We start from the raw sequence: 23,547 nt of genomic DNA, 5'->3' as shown, positions 1-23,547 counted from the left end.
CCCGTGCCACCATCCAGCCTTCACCTGCCGCAGGGGGAGACGCGCAGGGCCCCACCTCCCGCACCCCTGAGCCATCAGCGCTGCCACGCGCTCCAGCTGCCAGGTCCTGCGCACCAGAGCCACCGACAGACCCAAAGGCAAGCGGGTGCCACCATGCTGCCCTCCGCTGCAGATGCTTCGGGCCGGAAAAACACGAAGCACCGGGGACCGGAGCTGCGGCCCGCCGGGAGCCCCCAGCGCCCCACGGCAGCCGCCACCGCTCGTCACGACAAGCCCTAACAGACGGTGCGCGGGGCCGCCCCCGCCGCAGGGACCGGCGGCACCCGCAGGCCAGGCCCGGCCGCCGGCCCCGCTCAGGGCGCAGCCCGGCCCGGCCCGGCCCGGCCCCGCTCGGCTCGGCTCTGCCCTGCCGGGGCCGCGCGAGTCACGGCGCCCCCCGCCGCTGTGACACAGGGCCGCAGTGCGCAGCCGTCACCCCCCGAGACCCTCTGTGCTACAGCGCTGCTCTCTATGGTTAGGAGGCCGGCCTTTCCCCCCACGAGCCCGCTCCGTGCGGCCTCTCTATGGTAAAAACGAAAGAGCCTCCTTCCGCTCCCACCCGCGGCACTCTTTGCAAGTTCCGTCTACTCTATGGTAGGAGCCGCTCTCTATAGAGCGTTTCCTCCTCTCTATGGACTTTTCTTTTGGCCGCTCTATGCTTTCAGGCGCCCTGCCTGGCTAAGCCCCAGCTCTATGGTGTGCGGCGCTCTGCCCGCCGCCATCATCCCTCTATGATGCGCGGCGCTCTGTACGACAGCCTCCCAGTTCTTTATGGCGGCCTGGGTTGGGCAGCGCACTCTTCAGCCGCCTACGGTGGGGAGCGCGCTGCCCCTCCGCACGCTCCCGCTGCGCGGCGCCCCGCCCACGGCCCCGGCACAATAGACGAGAGCCTCACGCAGGGAGCGCTCTATGGCGGCGGGCAGAGTGCCGCCCTCTCTCTATGGTCCGGCCCCGCCTCGGGGCGGGCCGCCGCGCCGTCGGGGCGCGGAGCCGCTCGCCGCGGTGTCCCGGCGCCGGCGGCTGCCAGGTGGGTCCCTCCCTCCCCTCCCTCGGTGCCGGCCCGCCGCAGCGCCCCGCGGAGCCCTCTCTCGGCGCGGCATGAGGGCCCGGGCCCGCGGCGGGAGCCCGCCTCGGCCCTGGGCCCGGCCGGGCCTTCGGGGCGGTGGCGGGGCCGCGGCGGGAGCCGGCCCGCAGCGGCTGCCGGGGACCCCGGGGCCGCGCTGGAGCCGCTCCGGGGCTGGGGCCCGGCCGGGCGGGTGCAGGAGGGGCCCGGGGAGCCCCTGGAGCGCCCGGGAGGCGGCCCGGCCCCGGGACGGGCGCGACGCGGCTCTTCGCGTTTGGCGTTTGCTGCTCTGTCCCGCACGGCTGCTGCAGCCACTTGCCCGGCGCTCTGCTCCGCTCCGCTGTCGGTGCGGGCCTGCACGCAGCGTGCAGCCTTCCCCTAGCCCCAAAACGATGGTCCCTAAAGCCCCTTGCAAAGCCTCTTCCGAGAAAATGGCAGCCCCGGTCTCCTGGGTTTGGAGCACGGAAAAGCTGCTCGTGCAGAAGCTGTGAGTGTGGGTGGTGTCTCGGCTGCTCTGCTGGTCTCCTGGAGTTGGAGCTGGAGGAGCGCTGCTTGGTGGGGAGACGCGCGGGAGCTGCTGGAGTTCTTGTCCGGGTTGTTCTGCATGTTAGCAGAAGGACTGGAGGAACGGGAGAGGTCGCTCCTTATCTCCCTCAGCTCTGTGGGGTGGTTTTAACACAGTATTGCCGTCAAACTAGGTATGGCCATGCTTGCCTGTTGCTCTGGACCTTATTTGCCAGCCTGGGTTTTGGGGGTGAGCTTTGGACTTGGAGCTTTCCGAAGAGTTGGGTGAATGCAGGCAAGGCCACTTTCTGAGCTAATAGATAACAGCTGGTATGTAAAATGGCTTGGCTGGACAAGCAGTTGTTGCTGCGTATCTGCCTTATATGGCTTTTAATTAACTGGGCAGTTTTCTCCGGATAATTCCAGCCAAGCGATTGCTGTGGAGATGTAGTGAAGATCTAACACAGCTTCTCTAGTCTGATCCCACACTGGTTAAATCAGAAATAAAGTTATTTTTCAAACGTGGAGAACACCATTCCTGCAGATGTGATCAGGACTTGTGGACAGTTCTCTGTGTAGGACAAGTGTGGTGGAGAGAGACATGGGAAGTGGACAACTTAACTGTTTCCTCCTCCCCTCTCTGGAGCAAGTTGTACCATTGCCAAGGAGGGATGCTGGGGTGGGTGCGCAGTGACTGCTGTGGGTGAAGGTGAAGAGCTGGGAGCTGCCAGCACCTCAGGGGACTGAGCTGGTGAGAGACAAATGCTCTCTTATGGTGTCCTTCTCGGTGTGACTGACTCCAGTGGCTGCACTTCTTGTTACAAAGCTGCAGTGGAAGTAGTCTCTGTTGGCACAGTGGGAAAAGAGCTGTTCCTCCCTGCTTGTGCCGTCTTTCACCTGTGCAGGGCAGCGTTAAGTAATGCTGAGCACACCCTGAGATTGAACGTGGCAGCATCTGAGAAGAGCAACCTTGTCTAGGAAAAGGGAGCTTGTAATCCTGAACAAGCCATGTTTCAGCATGCATGCCCTTCCTGGAGCCAGCCAGGGCTGCTGGCATGCGGTACCTCGATTGAACATCTCTTGGGTCCTTTCTGATAAGGGAACTGTACCAGAAACTAAGAACAGAGTATGAGATAAAAAATGTTTCTTTGTATTTAAAAGATGCGCAAGACCCTTAATAAAAGCCTTCAATTCCTTAGGTAGCATCAACTTCCTGAAGTATGTGCAGCAGTTTCAAGCAGTGTTTTTGGTCTTGTAGATGCAGGTGATAGGAAGATGAACCAGGCAAGAACTATGAACTCATGAAGCCACGATGGTTTGTAATTTTGGAGTGCCCTGGAACTGTTTGAAGTTTAGCTCTGTCTTTCCCTCACCTTAGACCTACGCTAGCACATTCTCGGGCAATGTTAGTTGACCCAGAGTTCAGAGAGGGATGAAGATGTCAGATGCCTTTAACCTGTGGATCAAGGTTTGCAGCAATTTGTGTCTCAAGGGTAGTTCATGGGCAGAGTTGTTCTCTCTCCCTCCCTGGTAGACAGCCATCCCTCCCTTCCCTGGAGAGCCAGCTGGCCCCGCTCAGCCTGGGCAGGACTGAGAGCAAGGCGAATGAAGTGAAAGGAGGCTGATATAGTAAGAGGAGCTTACCGCAGTGAGTATCCATGCAGCGGTCATACCAAGGGGGTTGGCTTTTTTGCTGGAACAAGGAATTAGAAGATGGACTGTGCCTAATTCTAAACAGCTGTGCAGCCTGTAAAGAGGAGGCTGGAGGAAAATGAGGAAGATGTGAGTAAGGTTATGGGAAGGGGGGTCTGGAGTCAGGTGGTTCATGTTAAACATTGGGTGAGCAGATAATTACCTTCACTTCTAGGAAAATGGAATAGCTGTGAAGCTGGCAGTGTCTGCAATGTCTTTATTAGCTACTTAATTTAACTGAAACCTCTGTTGCTGGGAAGGGCTGGAAGGGATATCTGATGGGTGAGATCTAACATAATTGTCTGCTGTAGCAGTGCAGTCTGGTGGAGGCTGGAACCTCTCAGCAGGGGACAGCCAATCTGCCACTCGTTTCTTTTGCAATTAATAGGTAAGTCATGTGAACTTGGGCCTTTAAACCCTAAGCTCCACTGAAAAACAAGCATTCATGTATTTGAGATGCCTGTCATCCCAGAGGACTGAGGGGCTCTTGGCCTGCCACTGGGGTTTTGTCATCTGGGTTACTTTAGTTCTCTCATCTAATACCGGTGCAGCCCTCTCAAGGCAGCAGCTCCTTCTCAGCCTTTGCAGCAATCCTCTTTTTATCAGTGTTCCCTTCATAAAGGTTATCTTCCCTCAAACAGTGGCACTGCTTGATATTCAGGTATGTTTTCTAAAGCTGATACCAGTGTCAGATTAACAATAAGCTGTAGTCAGAAGACAGCATGAAGTGTGTCCCTATCTGAGATATGCAGACAGGGTACTTCTGAAGCTGCCTTGAAGAACAGTTTCTCTTTTTCTCTCTCTCCCTCTCCCTTTCATTCTTTTTTTTCCCTTTTTTTTTTTTTTTGGGTGGAGGAGTAGCTCATGTTTAAGGCTTGCTGCGCTACTGAAATCTTTGTTTCTTATCTTTGTAGGTCATGGATTGGAAACTTTTGTTTTAGCTGGATGCTTATAGCAAAGAAAAAGGATGAATGAGCGTAAGCCAGCTGATGCTTTGAAATGCTTAATGAAAAATACTTGTATTTTTCAATGGGCAAATAATAAAAAAGCCTGAAAAACAGGCTGGATGTGCTCTCTGAGTGGCGAGACATGTCCACAGCATTAACAGTTACAGCCTCAGAGCAGCTTTCCTAATACTGGCAGACCAGTATTTGCATGTTCTTGGAAGGTCTTGCTTGGAGATGGATTAAAGACCACAGATTTTTGTAGTTTTTCTTTCTGTATATACTTTTACTGATTAAAATGTGTGGATACTAGTTTTTTCAGCTCAGGGTTTTTTTGGCTCAAAGTGGGAATTGTGGCTATTTATCATAAAGAGCTTAAATAGTGTTGTTTACTGCAAATGCATCTTGTATCATCAGTGAGACAAGCTGCTGAAGGGTGAGGGGGAAGTCCTCTGGACAGACAAGCCCTTCATGAGGCCCACTCTTCCTTCCTCTTCCTTTCACAGCACATTGCTTTTCTTTATTCTCTCTTATGGTATTCTTAAAATCACAGTATATTTGAATTTTCTCCATTTCCCACCTGCTGCTGTGTTTCTCCTGTTCACCCTGTCACCTCTGTCATGGGTTCTGTAGGTGCTCCTGTTTTTCACTCGCCATATTGTGGACGACTGGGTGAGATGAGCCACGTGTAAGATATGTTCTTGTATTATATCTGCATGAGATTTAGTCTTGCCTCAACAGAGGGGCAAGATTGATGATTGAAGCTCTCTCCTATGCAAGTCCACTTGAGTTTACCTGAAGGGTGGTTTAGTGTCATCATCTTCTCGCCTTCTCCTCTTCAATTTCAAGGGAGATTTTTGTCTTGGAACCTCGCAGCTGCTGCATTTCATTGCCACCTAGGTAAGCTGTGTCAGAGTGTAAAGTTGAGGTAGATATGAGGAGTGGGAGGAAGAGGTAACTTCAAATAACTAATTCTAGCCAGGAGAGAGCAGTTAGCCTAGGTTATTCAAGAACAAGGGCGAAGTGTAAATCCGCCCTAAGTATATAGATTTTTGTTTTCAGCTCCTTTTAGTTTTAGTATCTCTTGGAAAGATGTAGTTTAAGGGTTCACTGTGAACTGTTTATTGTGATGCCTGTCTCCAGGAAGAACAGCAGAAAAGCAAGAGTTCTCCCTGATTAGATTAAATGTCCAGGTCACTTACATTACCTGCGTTTATTCTCTGGCAAATTTTGACATTGGAAGAGGAGAGAGATAAAAGGAACATGTGCAGAAAGAGATAACTACTGCTAGAGCTGCCCAAGGCAGTGGCCACTCTCTAAATGGGTTTGTAGATGAGCTTTTCCTATCAGTTTTGTGTCATGTACGGTCGTGTGTGTGTAGATATCAGACATGTACGCAAACAAGCTTGCTTCACACTCTCTCTCTCTTTCCCCCGCGCCCCAATCTCTTTCTGATGAGTTTATGGTATCCTTAAGAGATCCAAAAGCCAAAATGGACTGATTCTTCATTCATCTCTATTTTGCAAATCAAGTGTTTTTATGAACAAAGGGGTTAGCATGAATATGCAAAAGGCCTAGTGATAGACCAGAACCCATATGTGGGCTTTTCTGACCATCTGTGGCTTGACTTCAGGAAAGACGTTAACCAGAGCCCAGCTTTTTGTCAGGCCACATGTATTTAACAGCAAAATAAAATGAAGCTATGTTTCTTCTCTAAAAAAGCATGTCAAGCAGAGCAGGGATATGCATATATATGTGTGTATATATGTAGACATACATATCTATATATTTACTTAGCAAATCTGTAGGTGTTTTAGCTCTCTTAGAGTGATGGTTTTACTCTTGTGTAACACATAAGAACTGATATTTATTATGGAAGTACATCTTGTTGACAGAATCATCTTATCCAAAACGAGTGAATTCTGCATCTGTCTGGTAATCCAGTCTTGTATAAAAACAAGGCTAAGGAGCAGTATTTCTAAATGGTTCTAGATAGTCTTAAGCTTTGTGAGTGATAACACTCATTCAGTGACTTAAATCATTCATATATATCTGGTTGCTAAAAATGCTATATATGAATGATTTAACTATATTACTAATATAACTATATAACTAATAGTTACTAATATAACCATATTCCACAGGCTGGCTTTGTAAACCCGTAATAGTCAGCTCATGGTTTTCTGCAGGTGTTCTTGCAGACTTGCTTCACAGTTTTTATTCAGCTTCCATATCAAATTTGGCTAATTCTTTTTTCCTGTACTATACCTGTAAGTTTTCAGTGCTCTGGGAGTTTTGGAAGCATTCTCCCAGAGCTTAGCATTGGCACAACTAAATCCTAAATTATTTCTGCAAAAACTGATGTTCCTGCTGGCTGGAGACCACCAAAGAGAAAAGTGGATTTTTCTATCTGTCTTCAGATTCACTGTAATTTTGGCTAAGGCTACGTAAGTTCTTCAGTGACCCAGTTTCTCTGCCTGTAGTGAGAATGCTGTAGTCTTTCAGGATGTCAGCAGCTCAGTCAGCATCTATAAAGATTTTTACAGGCTTCATTGCAGTATTTGAAGTGTGAAGTCAGTCGTGTCAGTAGAGATCTCGGTTACTGCAGGTGCTAGGCAGTGAGCAAGGAGCTCCCAGTGCCCCCATTCCTGGTATGAGGAGTTAAACATCAGCTTCTGATCTGAACCAGCAGATTTGCAGAACAGCCTGATCCTCCAGCCTGCTGCGGAGAAATTACTGCGTTTTTAGCAACCACAGAAACTGGAGCCTTCTGACTTGAAATTCTTCTGTGGCCCTAAAACTATAAAGGACTCGTACATGGTGTGTGGCTTAGCACCTTGCAGAACTATACTGCTGATGTACCTGCATCTTAATCTAGAACCACATTCTCTTTATAAAAGTTTTTCCATTTTTTTTTTTTCTTAGGGCTAGCAGCTGTCAGTCTGTATTTTTCTTTCCACTTAGCAGACTGCCATCTCTGTGCTGACTTTATTATTCTTACCAGCATTTGGGATCTCTGCACTAAGTAGACTATGAAGTAGAGAGGCAGGTGGGACAGACAAGATGCTAGTGTCCATAACCTTCAGATAAAAAATGAAGTTCACAGAACTAGAATAAGAAATTCTTTGTTTGCCTGCATCTCATTCAGTGATACTGGTTTTCTGTGTATGTCGGAACAAAGTACGGTTAAAATCCTGCTGGGTTTAGACCTGACCTTCAGAACTTAATAAACATATGACAGGGCATTTAAAGTGTGGCTTCATATCTTAAAACTTGTAGGGGTTTTGCCCTTCCTCTTTGTACTGAGGAATCGTTACAAATCTCACTCTGAGAAATTGCCTTCTAATGTCTAATTAAAGATTAACCATGGCTAATTTCTCTTCCATGCCTTCATGCCCTTCATGCATAAGAAGAGATCTTCCTCCCTCTCACTGTTTTGCATCCTTTTCCTAGACTTGACCTAATTACTGGATTCCTCGAGTTTTTATTTCTCTAACCAAGGTCACTGTTCTCTACTTTCTCTGATCACTTTAGCACTGTCCAGGAATGGTGAATTCAGATTGGGATGGGCAGAGAGGGGACAAGACTTGCAGCCAGATAAGGTCTTGTCAGCATTTTGCACAATAACACTGAATACACAGTTGTCTGTTCTGGAAATGCTTTGCCTGATAAATCCTCGGATCTCATTTTTTTTCTACTCAGGACCATTTTCTGACTGTGGTTTGTCAGTCACAAATGAGCAACACACCCTTGTCTCTCTTCTCCTCCTTTTTCCAGCTAACATGCTTGGATTGGATTAGCTTATTTGTTTTAAAAAACTCTGATGGTTAATTCCCTGCCACTTCCATTACATGCAGTTCTTGAGGGCAGCCAATTTTCGCTTGCCACTTTGTGGTGGTCCTGGTTATTGATGTTGTTTGCAGAAGTGTCTACTGCAGCTGAGCTTAACGAGAGTAAAGCACCCAGTTTTGTGGCTATGGCTGCATAGTCAGCGTGGGTTCCAGGCACAGGAAAAATCTTGGCAACGTGTCTCATTGCATTCGTATTGGGAGGAGGTCAAAGTAGATCTGTTGCTCAGACGTGGCATTAAAGGTGTCTAATATGAGATTCTCCAAAGCTGCATTGCGTTTAATAATTTTCATGCCCAAATGGTGCTTGGGAGATAGGTGACTTGTTACTCTGGCCAGACTGCCTGTCGTCATGCTCATTTCTCTTTTCTCTTCAACGGACTTGTTCTCGCTTGCCTCTTTTGCCAGTAAATTACAAATTGTGCAGGACAATACCAGCTTTCCCATAGGTGTTTTCAGTGTCTCATGTAAGAGAGTGTTGGGATCGAGACCTGGATATGATGCGGTAATACAACTGAGTCACCTTGTTCTTATCCCTGTCTTGGACACCCAGGATGTGGTGCTGGAGGCTGACGAGTCTGTTCAACGTGCCGTGCCGGCTGAGTAGAAGCACTGGCCGTCGCTCAGCATGGCTGCCTGGTTACAGGAAGATCTTTGCTGCTGCTGCAGCTCGCTGGCATCACACAGCCCCAGAGTCTCTGAGTTGTGCCTGGCAGTTACATGGTGATCACTTAGGTAGGTGTGTATGTGTGTGTCTGCTCTAGTCTGGGGAGAGGAGAAAGGGGGGGGGGGGGGTTGTGCACACATACATGGTTTGGGATTTTTTAGGGTTTTTTTTCCTCCCAACCTTTTTTCCCAGTAGTGACTCTCTTGTGAAATGACCTGTGTTTGCCACCAGTGCAAAGGAGGAATGCATGTTAGAGTCTGTGTTTTACACTTGCTTTGTGAATTCCCATAGGCAGGACAGAACAGGTTTGTTCTCCAACAGTAAATGTTTCATGAAAAATGAGGCAATGCTAAACCAGAATCAAACCAAGGGATTCCTGAATTCTAATTGTGTCTGTACCTTGCCCTGTCAGTCAGCAGTTTTCTGTGCAGTGCCTAGGCCATGACTCGTAAGTGGGATGGCTAACCTGATATGTCCCCAGCTCTCTGCCCTGCTCTAGTTGTGAAGTGCCTTCAGAAATACTCAAGTGTCTCAAGCAAACCAAAGCCAGTGCAGGCTTTCCTTAAAACACTGATCTCTGAAATACAGAGCAGGTGTGCAAGCAGCCCACCTGGATGGCATAAGCAGTGGGAGGTAAGAGGGCATAGAAGCCTTTTCAGTGCACATCATACCCCTCTGTGAGATTGCTTAAGGAATAAGCAAGGAGGTTAAGTGTTTGTGTGAAGCAAACCAGCAAGTCAGCTGTAAATGTTGTCTAATGATAACTTCAGTCCTCTCTTTTTTGGAGGAAGGTTAACAACAGAGGCACATGTTTTACCATGGCCTGTTTGGTACCTGCACACATCCAGTATCTGCCTGGGTAATAGCTACTGAGAATACTTAGGAGATATTGGTAGCCTAAGGAAGTCCCTTATAAGCATATATCTGAAGGGAATTGCTCAGTGCTGTATCCAACACAAGGGCCCAACTCTGAGCAGAAGTAGAGCAGGAAGGGCTCTCCTATTGCCTGTGCTGGCTCTGACACACTTCTGAAGGGCTTGGGTTTTCCTGAGTTGTCCCAGGATGGAAGAAAGAGGAGAGACTTTGCTGTAGTAGAGGCCCGGCTAAATGGATATCAGAGCTTGGTGTCAAGGTCTAAATGATGCCTGTAATCATACCAACATCCAAACTATACAGACATTATGTGGTTGATTCTTCCTGTGCTGGGGTGTAAAACTACATGGAGGTGAGGACCTTGTTATGCAGAGCAGTTGCTAGACAGCTCTGAATTTACCACTTAGTGAAGAGAGAAGATAGACATGGGTATGTGACCAGCAGGTTTTTGGCTGCCCTCCTTCCTGTTGCGGGATGAGCTTGCCTGTAAACTTGGTAGCGGGGGAGACCATAGTGAGACCACTGACAGCCAAGCGTTCTACGAAATCCCTCGCACTTCTTCAGATACTTGGCCTGGTCTTCATAACAGGACGAACGAGCTTAATTTGTGCAGAGAGGGGTCTAACAAACTCTGCATCTCTTGTAAGTGGGATTGTAGCTTGTGGGCTCTCGGCTTCAGTTCTTTGCCTTGTTGTTTCTTACTGTTGAGACCAATGAGTCTTTTGAGTCTGTCATTCTTTGCCAGAGCTCAGGTATGCGAACACACTGATGCGCTTTGATTTTGTTTGGCTGCGGGACCACTGCCGTTCAGCTTCCTGCTACAACACCAAAACGAACCAGCGCAGCTTGGATACAGCTAGTGTGGATCTGGGCATCAAACCCAAGGCTGTCCGAGTGGATGAGACCACACTCTTTGTCACGTGTAAGTAGCAAAATGCCTGTGCTCTGGGAGTTTCGTGGAGCACCAGCCCTGGTTGGAGGGAGTCTCGTTAATGGATCCCACCCTTAGGTTTGCTGGGGAGAGCAGCCTTATCTCTAGATCAGTAGCTGTTTGGGGAAGAGACCTAGCTGTAAGCAGATCTTAAACAGCGCTGTTCTGAGCAGTGCTGTTACCGTAAACATGCCTGTCTTATATCTGTCTGTTTTCTTCCCCCTGTGCCCTGTTTTGGGTAGAGAGATGTGTATCTTCAATGTCTGGGTAGTTTATTGGTTTGTTTGAAAACAGCAGCAATGCAGATAGTGAACAGATCAGTCAAGAAATAGTTGGGTCTCTTTTAACCCTGTCCTTCTTGAACTGGTGTCCCTGATCAGAATTCACATCTGTCCTTTCTCCTTTGACAGCTGCTTTCTTCCCTCTGCTGTGAGGAATGAATGTATGCTTCCTCCTTTTGAAGTTCAGTAGTTTATTTATAATTTGCCTTTATTTATGGGCTTGTCTTTGAGTGCTTTACCTCTCCATGGAGTCTTGTCACTAGAAAACAAAACCACTACCACCGAAGCTGAAACACTTAGCTCTGGATTTGGACTTGTAACAATGACAGTATTTTTAGGGCTTGCAGCCTTAACCAGATAAAATCAATATGTTGTGTGGCAAGATGCAAAAAGGTTGTCAGACTTAAAAGGATGAGGATTTTCCTAGACTGATGGTTGCAATGGCCATGATCTCAAGCTGTTCAGTATGACACCAGTGACTGAAACTCTTCTCCCTTTGTCAAAGGGCCAGATGGGCATGTGACACGGTATGGGCTGGAGTGGCTGGTGAAGAACAGCTACGAGGGGCAGAAGCAGCAGGTCATGCACCCACGGATTCTCTGGAATGCAGAAATCTACCGGCAAGCCCAGATCCCATCCGTCGACTGTCGGAGTTTCCTGGAGACAGATGAGGGGCTGAAGGAGTTCCTGCGAAACTTTCTGTTATATGGGATTGCTTTTGTAGAAAACGTCACTCCTACCAAAGAGGACACACAAATCTTAGCAGAGAGGATCAGCTTGATCAGGTAAACAGGGGTGCCCCACAAAGGCCACTGGCAGCTCTCTAGGAGAGCCGTCAAGAGTGGACTTTCGCTCTTGTTTAGAAAGATGCTGTCCTCAGATCCTATACAATATGCAGTGTGGCTTGGTTTGCAGACAGAGGGTCTGGATCTTATACTGTCTCTGGCCAGTCCATTTGAACTGAGATGGAGTATTGCACTGTGGGATCTGACCTCTTAGGAGGAGGACCTCATGGGATGACATTTGTGGGTAAAATGGGACTATGCATAGAAAAGAGTGACTAAAGGAAGTGGCCTGTCTGGGAAGACTTGAGCTTTGCAAGGACAGACATTTCCTGTTATGATTTGAAAGGTTAGGAGGGCAGCCCTGGCCCTGGGAGCCAGGGAGATCAAAAACAATTTGTAGCTCGCACTAAAGAAAAATATTGGTTTCTTCTGTGATTGTTTAAAGCATACCAACAGTGTGGCAGGCCTGGTTTTGAGTTTCATGTTTCCTCCAAGCTACAGAAACAGCTTAACTTGCCTTGGGCCTTTAGAAGAGGAGTGATTTTTATTAATGAATCGCCCCTCCAAATAGAAATAAGAGGCTCCAGGGAGTGTCCAGCCAGCTGTTTTCTCCAGATACTGACCCTTATCCTATAGCCTCCAAGTGCTGCTTATTCCTCACAGTTTCTTGTCTTCCATCTGCTTCCTTTCCTGTACCTTGTAGGAAGACATGAGTGAAAGCTGAGGATCCTAAGAACAAGAATGGTGAATGTTAGGCATCTTAGAGGTGGGCACAAGGAAGGGGAACCTGTACTTGGTAACTCCTAATGTCACTCAGTGGTTTCCTTGATTTGACTGGGCTAATATTCAGTGTGGAAAGATGATCTGTGTCTTCTGAGGAGAATGGAGACTCATTACCGTCAGTCTTAACACGGAGGAAAGAGATGAATTGGATACTAGAGGAGGCATTAGAAGCACCATCTCTTGACATTACAATGTGAATTTTAAGTTGGCGTGCTGTGCTGTTTTAATTTACTCTGTATGTATCCTATATAGGATGGAAGGGAATAACCTCGGATGCAAGAGAGGATCTGTTTTACCACGACAATAATCCCTACAACAACTTGTGATAACTGCCCACCTCTTTTGTAGGGAGACCATTTACGGTAGAATGTGGTACTTTACCTCCGACTTCTCTCGGGGAGACACCGCCTACACCAAGTTGGCTCTGGATCGTCACACTGACACTACCTACTTCCAGGAGCCCTGTGGGTATGTGCTTTTGCTGGTTTGCAAGAGTGATTAACAGTGCTGCAGTTTCTAGCAGCAGTAGCTTAATTGTCTCCAGCATCGCTGATAAGACATACCAGTCACACAGTAATTCTGGATCCTGTTTGATTCCTGTAGAACAGTGTATTCTGTAGATCACTCTTTCCTGTGCTTTTAACTTCTAGTTCTTCCAGAATGCAGGCTAAAAAGGAGTTGGCTGTTAGATAGCTGGCTGCTGCTTTGTACTGCTGCAGTTTAAGTAGCCTTTATAGCCACAGAGAAGGCTCAGCTAGGTAGTCACTTTTATGCTATCCTTTTAAAGTTTATTTGACAGTCTCTTCTGAGATCACCTTCCTCAACCTCATAGGTGACGCACAGCATTGGTCTTCACAGAAATAAGCAGTTGATTTGTTTTTGGGTACAGATGGCAATCACAGCTCTAACACAGCTCTTCCTGCACCAAGTGCCCCTTGCTGGCATTTACGCAAAGTTGCTGCAGAAGTTTGCTTAAACTTAATCCTTCTGACTTGGGGGAAGCCCTCTTCATCTGCTTCAGCACCATCTGTTGAGCAGTTGCCTCCAGGAAAAGAGAGAGAATAGCTCATGTTGGCACAGCCCTGCAGTCACTGTCTTTCTGCCCTCCCAAACCTTATGAATGGTACTGACTTACATGTTATTATCACATATGCTCTGTGCAATCACTCCACTTCAGTCAAACTGATTGGGATTTGCTTTTTGGCAGTGGTGCAGCCCTGTAGCTAGTTAGAAACCAGGCTACTCCAGCCCTTTAAAAATACAGACAAGTGTGGACTTTGAAGGTTGTAGCTATGTCATTGTTTCCCAAATGCTAGTTTGCAAATTGCTTTTCCAGTGTAGTCTCTAGGCTGCAAGTTTTGTGTCTGGTTGGAGGAAGAAAGACAGCAGGCCTGATGGTAGTTCACACTGAAGTGCAGGAGACCCAGGCTTAATTTCTAGCTTAAATATTTTTTTGTCTGCTGTGATCCCAAGAGGAGAGACATCTGGAAATGGCACTGGGGAGGAAATAATGGAAGTACAGTGATTTTTGTATGGAATTAGGGCTGCAAAGGACCAGAGAAGTCATCTAGTTCATGCCTCCTGCCTTAGGGCAAGATAAGGTCTTTCCAAGTGAGGCTGTTAAATTGCTAAAAGCCTTAATGGGAAGGGTCTGTGGTCCAGAACTGTGAAAGCAGAGGAAGGATTAAGGGGGTGAGATCTGTTGGCTGCATGTGGATTTCAGAGCAGCCCTTAGGACCAGGAGAGGTAATGTTATCCAGGTGACACCCTGAACACTGTTGTCCATGCCCAACCTAGCTTGAGACTTTAGCATTTGTTCTGAAGCAGCTAGGTGTCGGGAGCAAGGTATTTTTTAGTGTGCTCTGTGAAGCTAGGAGTATAAGCAGAAAGCATAGATCCTGCCACACACTTCAGATCTAGTTGACTTCCCTGTTGTGAGTGAACTGCTCACTCTTTGTACATTCCATGTGCTTTCATGGCCTGTGCAGTGTTACCTGCTTGGCTGGCTGACTTTAGGAATCTTCTCACAAAATATTCCCCAAACCAAATAATAAAGTCATTGGCAATAAAAGCCCGTTTGAATGTTGAAGTTCTGATTAAACTGCTCAGTACAGGAACTATAGAGCTCATTAGCTATTTTCTAGCTTTGTTTTCCATGTGAAGTTTCCCCTTCTTTCAGATAGGTGTATTCTTGTCTGCAGCTGGCCCAAGTGTATCGAGCAAAGGCAATGCGGACTGAGCTAGCAGGGCTAATTGTTAGTGCTTGCAGTCCTGCAGAACTGTACTTGTGTGGGAAGAACATGAGTTTCTGGTTTTCCTGAGCCCCCATCTCTTCCAGAAAGCTCCTTTTCCCAGACAGCTTCAGAAAACTTGCTTCTGAAATACTTGAAACAGTATTTGACCTGCTTCTAAAGGAAATGAAGTGGCTTTCGAGCAAGATATGTTCATTTGAATGTCTTCTTTCCCCGTCACTTTGGCTGAAATCAGCCAAATCTTCCAAGTCTCAAAGAAACTAAATTACTGCAAAGGGTGGAGGAAAAAACTCCCCTAGAACTGCCCAAGGTATGGGAAAGACTGTAGTGTTACCTTACTTATCAAGCACCAAAGAATCCTCCTTCAGAAGATGCCTTTTCATGGCCCCAAACTGCAGGAAGAGGCTATTATCTTTGAGGCACAGAGCCACAAAGGCTTGGGCATCCTTTGCTCCGACGCTCATGGACTGGCTTGCTAAAGTTGTTCTGAACCTGCTGTGGGTATGAGGGATGGATAAAGCCCAGGTGAGAGTGCAGGCCCAAGCAAGACTGGAGCTGGGAGATCCTGCTGCATCATTTGCTGTGTGACTGGGTTATGAGGCCCTAAAGGAGGTCAGGAGATAAAGGCTGTCCCAGAGCGTAGCATTTGGTTATCTGACGAGTGAAATTGTTACGCTGTGAGAACTGGCAGTAGGTGGCTCAATGCAACTGCTGGGCATTTGTCTCTAATACTATAACATCTTACACACTCGGATGAAGGGAAAGGAGGAGGAGCTTCAGGAACATAACAGAAGGGCACAAGCTGTTTAGCTGTGCTGGACAGCTTCCCACTAAGTATCAAGGGGAGGGATGTCCTTGTATGCTTCTCACCCAGTACTCCTGTTCCAGGCTTGCCAAGGAGACTTTAACATGTACCTCTGAGGAATTCTTCTGACTTCCTGGAGGAGACCATTGTATAGGTGCTTCTACATGACAATTATCCTGGACTCTGCCTGTAGCTGCTGCAGATTTCATTAGTATCAGTATCGCCTGGCTCAAGGGAAGGGCTTTGTGCCTATAATTAGACTTTTAAAATGCAGTGGTGGGAGACTTCAGGGAAAATGCCCCTATTTCTCAAGTGAAACCATAGATTTGCATTCCCTATACTTCCAGAGTTCCTTTAATTGTCCTCTTGTTCTGAGATGTTCTAGGGAGGTTAGTTTTGTGCTTTTGAACCTCTGTGTCCTGCCTAGATGGACTTCTGTGACACAGGCCCAATCCTCCATTATTTGAAGTCTCCAAGACTCATGTCACTTGATTTGGGAGGCAGTAAAATTCAGCTTGCTCTTCTGAAGGCCCTTCTGGAAGACAGCTAGGCTTATCAGGACCTGGGAGAGTATGAACTAGTCCATTTCCAAAAAAAAAAAAAAAAAAGAAAAAGAAAAAAAAAAAAAAACCAACCAGCACAAATTTCTGCAGTAACTCAGTACTGTACCATCTTGATCCTGGTCATAACCCTGGCTGACTGCCCCTCGTTCCTCTTCAAGATTAATTTTACTTGCTCTTAGAGTTACGGAAAGCTATTGTTCTGAAGAAAATTGAGTAGTTTTTCTTGCACTAGGCATTAACTCTAACAGCCACTCGTTATGTAAGCATGTAAAGCAATTTAGCTTGTTCTGTGTCCAGGCCAGCTCTTGGTGAGAGAAGCTGCATACCCCCCAACCCATGAGTTAGCCAGCCCTGCCAAGGGGCAGCGTGTACTAATGCAGTGCTGTACCCAAGCTGATGGTGCTCTCTGGCTTCTAGACCAGCAGGTGGTTCAACTTTGGCCAGGTATTAGGATGTTCTGAGGATTTGGATCTGTATCTGTTTGTGTAGACCTGCCCTATGCAAAATGCCTGTAACTGGGCCTGAAGAAACAGCAGGTACAACCGTTTGCTGCTGGGCTGTCTCTGTTTCCTGGCAGGTCTTGGTGAAATGAAAGGTACTACAAAAGAGAGTCTGTCACCTCTGGCAGAGAGGAGTGAGCCATCCATCTACCTCTGTTATGGCCTGTGGGTACTGCATTCTCTCCATGGGACAGACAGCCAACAGGTTTTCTCTTGTGCTTTCACCCACGCAGCATCCAAGTGTTTCACTGCCTCAAGCATGAAGGGACAGGTGGGCGGACACTGCTGGTGGATGGTTTCTATGCAGCGGAGCAGGTTCTCCAGCAAGCCCCTGATCAATTTGAGCTGCTCAGCAAGGTGCCGTTGAAGCATGAGTACATTGAGAATGTGGGAGGCTGTCACAACCACATGATCGGAGTTGGGCCAGTCCTCAATGTCTATCCCTGGAACAACGAGCTTTATCTGATCAGGTAATGCTGATGTGAGGCCTTTTGCTTATGGGGAAGAGAGGCTTGTGACAGACAGTAGTGGTGTTCCAGAAGATATCTTAAACTAAAAAACAACATACTTCTGAGGGAGGGGGCAGAAACCCCAAAGCATCCTGCAGTTCCTCCTGGGCTGTATGTTACTGATCTTGAGGGAGAGACAGCCACCAACACAAACAGGTGTCACTGCTGAGCTTTGATTTTGCTCCTGTCACCCTCCCTTCTGCTTTCTGCCAAACAGAGGGGCTTAGACTTCTGCCATCTTGCCTCTACTGCAAGCTGTGGCCAAAGTTTCTATCCAAAAAAGTATAGCTGACTAGAAGAAGGTGTGCCGTGTCATGCTGCTGTCCTGTGTGATGGTTTCAGCCACTTCTGCTCCCTTCTGCTGCACACTGTATCTCAGACGCTCTTGTGCACGAGTCCTCTGTGCTGGCAGCTGGGAGGGTCTCCGCTTACGGAGGCAGCTCCAGAGACTCTTAGAGCCTCTCTCTGCTCAGTTGTTCAAAACAGCTTGAATCTGTCCAAGCTAAGAAATTAAAACACAGCATGCATTTCATGCAATAGTGATACCCTTAGATCTGGGTATGAGCAAATGCCTGTCTAGCTGCTGGCCATCTGGGCCTCTTTAGGCAAACACTGTGTGATGTAGGCCTGATCCTGCCCCCATTTGAAGTCTCCAAGGTTCACATCACTTTATTTGACAGGCAGTAGGATTCAGCTGTCTTCTCAAGAAGTCTCTCTGGAAACTAGCCTGGCATACGAGGAACTGGGAGAGTGCAAACTGGTCCCTCTCCAAAGGAAGCTTGGGCTGTTTTCTGAAACTCTGGCTTGGCTTAGAGCAGGAGGCTGTCCAGCACTCTGCTCTTATTCTGAACAGTGGTCAGTCATGTTCATTGCTGCATCTGTACTAATAGCTAGTGTAAGTTGCTGGCACCTTAATGGGTTACTGGTTAACCAGAGTGCAAGCTGCTGGGATTGTGTGGGCTCCATTTCTCTTGAGGGGAGAAGTTTTCAGTACAGCAAGGTAGTGAGGAGACTTAATGGCAGGGGTTTCCCAAACCAAGAATTTATACCTCTTGCCAGCCCACTGACAATACTATGTCCTATGTGTGTGTTTTGCTGCTTCTTTTTCCTCCACCACTGATAAAGACAATGCAAGGCATCCTTCCATAAAAAACAGAATTGTTTTATACTTGACAGTAAACTTCTCCTTGCTCAAACGCTGTGTAATCTCCTTCCAGTCTCGTACTCACAGCAGAACCTCCCTAGTTATCTCTGTAGCCTCCCTTAAATACTGGCTGATGCTACAGGCTCCCAAGGTCTGCTCTAGGAGTATTTGGCTGTGCTGTGCTCGTGGAGCCACGTGGGCAGTCTCTTTTCTCGCCTTTGCTTCTAGATACAATAACTACGACCGTGCAGTCATCAACACAGTGCCTTATGATGTTGTGCATCGCTGGTACACTGCTCATCGCACACTCACTGCCGAACTCAGAAGGCCGGAAAATGAGCTGTGGGTCAAGCTAAAGCCAGGCAAGGTAGGACTTGGGGTTGGGAGGCCTGTGTGTGTTTGGTACGGGGAGGGAGGCAGGGTGCTCCATTGGCTGTGCAGGGCTGTTGCTGCTGGACTGGGGTTGGGCTAAGGCTAATACTTCAGGCAAGTTGCCTGTGCTGTAGTACCCCTTTTTTACAGCTGTTTTAAGGTGCTTCATATTACAGTACTGGCATCTGTTGTGTGTATTCTCACTGCCATGAAAGGAAGTTAGCTTCCAGACAAGGTAGAAATAATTAATTCAAAATCAGTCTCAGAGGAAAGTTAGCCAAGACTGAGAGAGAGAAGGAAGATCTTTCCAGTCAGTGAAATGAAGGCCCTCAGAAGCCAAAAGGCTGGGAGAACTTAAGTTCAGCCTCTGACTTTTTTCAGAAGTAGAAAAGATGTCTTTTCTTTTTTTTGGTAACAGAAACATCTGTGATAAAAGGTGGATTTATTTCTGTTCTGAGGCTGTATTTGAACCCTTACATTGCCAATGAATCACAAGAGACCTAGACACCCTTCACTGTCCCAGAAACGTTACAGGTGCCTTAGCCACATCCTTGTGATTGAAAGGAAAAAAACTCTGCCCTGGATTTGAAAGGCTGGTGCTGGATGCAGGTTTGGAGGAGCTTGAAGAACTAGGGCTGCAGTCATGGCTTCTTCCTTCAGCTGTGCTTGCTTGAAAGGGGTTTTATTCCTATAGGGTCTTGGTTCAGTCTGAACCCAGAGCCCCAAAAATGAAAGCCCAGCAGGGAAGATGATCACATCAAAGAGCCCCTGCAGGCTCCTTGTTCTCAAGAATGCCTGGGGCAGAAACGATGGCACAACTCAAGAAAGGAAACAGTGGCATTTTAAGGCTGATGGTGGGCAGTTTCTGTTGCCGGTGAACTATCACTCAGCATCTCCAGGAGAAAAGCACAGTGCTCTCTGGAAGTGTTGAGGAAGGAGGGCCATGCCCGCAGTGGTGTATCCCCTGGTTGCTCTTTCAGTCTCGGGGGATCTCCAGCTGCAGGACCCGTCTTGTCAGAGGCGGGTATCAGAGTCTGTTTGCTTTCGCCCTCCCCCTCAAACTTGGCAAATCGTTCTGAGTGCAATGGTTGTCCCTGTTTTGACAGCCTTTTCTCTTCCCATGCAGGCTCTGTTCATAGATAACTGGCGCGTCCTGCATGGACGGGAAGCGTTCACAGGATATCGTCAGCTCTGTGGCTGCTACCTGACAAGAGATGATGTGCTGAACACCGCACGCTTACTGGGACTGCAAGCTTAGCCCAAACTACCTGCTGTGGAGAGGCAGTCAGACTTCCAGCACTGCTGTGCTGGTGCATTACCACAACAGAAACGTACATACCTCAAACACCTCCACCCTCTCCAAGCAGTTCTCTGTGCCTAGTCAGGAGAGGGAGCAGGTGGAAGCCAAAGGTTATGGAAAGTTTATGTGACTGTATTCTGCCTTTGACAGAGCATGGACTGCTTTTGTTGTCCATACACCATGCCTGGTCTTTCCACCTGGCCCAGTCTGACTCAGCTTTGCTAAGTCAGAGTTAATCACACTGTGGGGAAGTCTTCTCAGAACCTGCTGATGTGAAGTGCTCCTCTAATCAAGTGCCTTCAGGGTTTGAAATCTTTGGATTTTTTTCCCTGTTGTTCAGTCTTTTTGTCAGCTGGCATTTCCAGGTTGGGCATAGTAAAACAGAACAAATATTTTTGGAGTCTTGCCTTACCCTAGGTTGGACTTTATCCCTTCTAGACAAAATGAGAATCTATTATCCCTATTTGAAAAGATGAAAATGCTACTGTTCTGACTGAGTAGTATTGATGTATTTCAATGATTTCTTTCTTCTTAAACACACTGCATACCCCTGTGACAATCACTGATACAAGCCATGGTACTTGAGGGATGGCCTGGTTAAAGAAGCTGGTATGGTTGGGATGTCTCTGAAGAGGTTCAGACTGGAAGGAAAAGGGGAAGTGGTGAGATCTGAATGGCAGGAAGGAGAGATGGCTGTGTTAAATGAGGACTGTATTTCACAAGTTTTTCTTTGAGTAGTATCATGTTTGTGTCCAATATCCTTCTGCCTGTTGCACCATGCTCACATTAACAGTGAAGGCTCAACTGCTGCAGTGTTTGCTTACAGATTTCCCACCATGCCTCTTCTTTCACCTTTTCTGAAGAAAGATCTTGTTTTAAAGTATGTTTACACTGGCTGCTGGATGAGGTGGATTTTCACCAGATTTGGTTATGCATAGGTAGTGAACACACAGGTGTCTTAGCTCCAGGTAGCAGGAAGGAGGAATTGGAGTGTGTGTCACATCAAAGGGCCACAGCATAAGGAACAAAAGGAAATCCTTTATCCTTGCTAGAAACCTTTGAATTTTAGAACCAAGAGGGGATTTTAGGTCTTGTTTATTTTTTATTCTCCTTTATCTTTGGGGATGTTCACTCTGCTCTGACCGGACCATAAAACTGGGCTTGTCCCTGTCGCTCCTGGCATTTCTGTTCAAGCAAGATGCTGTTGTGTCTAAGGTGCAAGTGCAGTATGGATGCATATGTGCTAACCTTGCTACCTTCATTTAATCTAAATATTGAATGTATAGATCCCACTGGTAATAGACTCTTAAGCTTCTGTTCACGTGGACTAAGCTCCCTGACACTGTCTTCTGCAGCATACCCTGTCTGCAGTGAGACCGCAGCAATCATCTGGAGTTGCAAAGGGTTTCTGAGGCAAGGCTTGGTGTGAAGCTGTCAATCAGTGGCCACGTAAGGAAGTGATACAGTAGCAATGACAGCAGGTAATGCAAGCAGGACAGAGCTGGCTTCTCAGGTATGTTTCCCAAGGCCTGTGAACAAGGAGCAGCTGGAGTATTGGCAGCCTCAGACACAGCAGGAACTTGAGTTTTCCTCTAGGCTGAGCCAATGGATTCCTCAAGCAGTCTGCAGAATATAGTATTTCTGTTATTTTCTTGATCATCTCTTCATATGCCAGTTATGCCAACATAACATGCATGTGAAAAGTTTTATGGATCTTCCTTAATCATGTTAAAGCAGCAAAACTCTGCAGTTACAAATGCAGTTCCTCATGCAGCTCAGCTCAGACGCACTTGAGTTGTTTCACCTTGTGCTTTTTTGCCCCACCGTCCTGAGCTCACAAAATGGCCTCAAGAACAAGGGAGGGGACGGTGACAGAAACCAACTTCTGTGATAATTGACACAGAAGGGGGCAAAGGAGCTTGATCAGTCTCTTAAAAAGCTGGGGAGTAGAGCCCGGAAACTTTTTCCAAAGATTTGAGTGTGTCGAGGGTTCCTGTGTTGTTCTCACCTCCTCATGCCCCCAGGATACTAGGGAATGGGAGAAAGCACTTGATACCCTTAGTCACTGGTACCAGCTTTGCTGCCTTCTGCTCGGGGGATCTTCACTCCTATCAGCCACAAGCCAGAATTCTGCCACTGCTCGGAGATGGAGACTCTGGCTAGCGCAAGGGAGACCTAACCGAAGTGTATCAGCAAGAGATTGAAGTGACGTAGGTGCCTTTCTGACATGCAGCAGGGTTGGTCTAGCCCTATATACCACTGAGCAAAGTGGGCATGCAGCTGCCAAGGGCTGTAGTCTTCAGACCCCCAAATCCTATTCTGAGCCAACTCCAAGCCAATACACTCCTCAAGGTGATTGTGTAGTGTGTTTTGGGGAAGTTCTTCACCATGAATGTATAAGAAGCACATTTCTTCATAGGTGTTACTCAGTTTACTTTAACCACCCCAACAGTAACATGTGGAGTGGAGAAGGCTTTGTTTAAACTTGTGTTCCACCTTTCCCCACTTCTCAGGTGGACTGAATCCTAAGCAGCTTATGAGTGTCAAAAGCTTATTTATAGAAACAAGACTTGTTGGCAGTTACTGTCTGCCTGATATAGGGATCACTGTGCCATATTATGGAGCAGGTTGTTTGCTGCAATGATCTTGGATCCATTTTTGTAATCAAGCTTTGTCAGTTCTTTCAGCCAATAAATGAACTGGTTCCTTCTCCCTCTTTATAGTGTGGGGATCCAGTACATGTTTCCCCCCCGCCCCCCCCCCCCCCCCCGAGACCCTTATTTCCAAAAGTAGGGTAGGAAATCAAGTAGATGGTAATATCTTTCAATAAATAAGCTATAAATTAAAAAATCTAAATGGACAGATTAACAAGGTTTAAAGCCATTGTGAACTTTAAAATAAGTCTGTGTTAATTCATGTCTCCACTGACTTCCTATACCACTAGATTCTGGAAGATTTGTAAAATAGTGCCTTTACATGTTACAAGTCAATTGTTCTAAAGACAAGGTTCTCGTCGTTCATTCTTTCATTGGCCACACGGTGGCAGAAGACGCAAAGAACGACGCAAAGAAGAGGAAAAGGAGATCAGGGATTGCTGTTCAAAAGCACAGTACGTCACTATGAACATTTCTAAAGAGCCATAGGGCATGATATGAATCGTGGAAAAATAGGGAGTAGATATGGGATTGGGATCCTGTGAGGAAACAGAGGGGAGCTGAGGGCGCACAGAGCAGTTGGAGAGCATCTGATGGTGCATGGAGGGGAATGGAGCTGATCTGATGGCATAAGTAGGGCAATGAAGATGGTCTGAGGGTGCACAGAAGAGGATGGAGCTGACCTGAAGGCACATGAGGGGTAAGGAAGCTGATCCGAGTGCTCTTGTAGGGTAACTCGAACGTGTTGCCCTGGACAGCCAGGCCTGGCATGCTGTCACCTGAGGAGGGAGAGAAGCAGAGGGGACCCAGCCCCTGCTCTGTGAGATGCAGCGCAGCTGCTGCATGGGAACCTTCCCTGCCTGTCTGCGAGCGAGTTCACAACCCTGGAGCACTTGGGGCTTTCCCCCACCTCGCTGTGCTCCAGCATCACACCCCATCTGTTGGGCACCTGCTAACCCGGACAAGCAGGGGGGGCGGGGGGACTGTGTATCAGTTGCTCCTTTCATGGCCCTGACCTAGGGCTCTCTGTCCGTGGGA

The 23,547-nt window shown here is 47.5% G+C and overlaps 1 protein-coding gene across 2 annotated transcripts; it reads left to right on the top strand.

Annotated features, from left to right (window-relative positions):
* The first annotated feature begins 758 nt into the window (after positions 1–758).
* Positions 759–22,573, top strand: TMLHE (trimethyllysine hydroxylase, epsilon). 2 transcript variants are annotated; one of them, XM_064518047.1, is made up of 8 exons: positions 759–1,066; positions 8,644–8,825; positions 10,376–10,552; positions 11,348–11,627; positions 12,759–12,878; positions 16,764–17,000; positions 18,412–18,550; positions 19,682–22,573. In XM_064518047.1, exons 1-8 carry the CDS (start codon positions 771–773, stop codon positions 19,811–19,813), a joined length of 1,563 nt encoding a protein of 520 aa, XP_064374117.1. In that variant the 5' UTR covers positions 759–770; the 3' UTR covers positions 19,814–22,573. The 2 variants fall into 2 exon arrangements, with proteins under 2 accessions (XP_064374117.1, XP_064374118.1); XM_064518048.1 differs by lacking the exon at positions 16,764–17,000.
* Positions 22,574–23,547: the final 974 nt, after the last annotated feature.

The sequence above is a fragment of the Dromaius novaehollandiae genome, chromosome 11 (assembly GCF_036370855.1).
Source record: "Dromaius novaehollandiae isolate bDroNov1 chromosome 11, bDroNov1.hap1, whole genome shotgun sequence".
In the NCBI taxonomy this organism is placed as follows: Eukaryota; Metazoa; Chordata; class Aves; order Casuariiformes; family Dromaiidae; genus Dromaius; species Dromaius novaehollandiae.
This window is presented reverse-complemented; position numbering and strand designations above follow the sequence as displayed.

Excerpts from the sequence above, each read along its gene's own strand:
- TMLHE (XM_064518047.1), top strand. The coding sequence starts at position 771 with ATGATGCGCGGCGCTCTGTACGACAGCCTCCCAGTTCTTTATGGCGGC. Across the intron at positions 11,628-12,758 it reads GAGAGGATCAGCTTGATCAG|GGAGACCATTTACGGTAGAA; the intron begins GTAAACAGGGGT and ends CCTCTTTTGTAG. Across the intron at positions 12,879-16,763 it reads TACTTCCAGGAGCCCTGTGG|CATCCAAGTGTTTCACTGCC; the intron begins GTATGTGCTTTT and ends TCACCCACGCAG.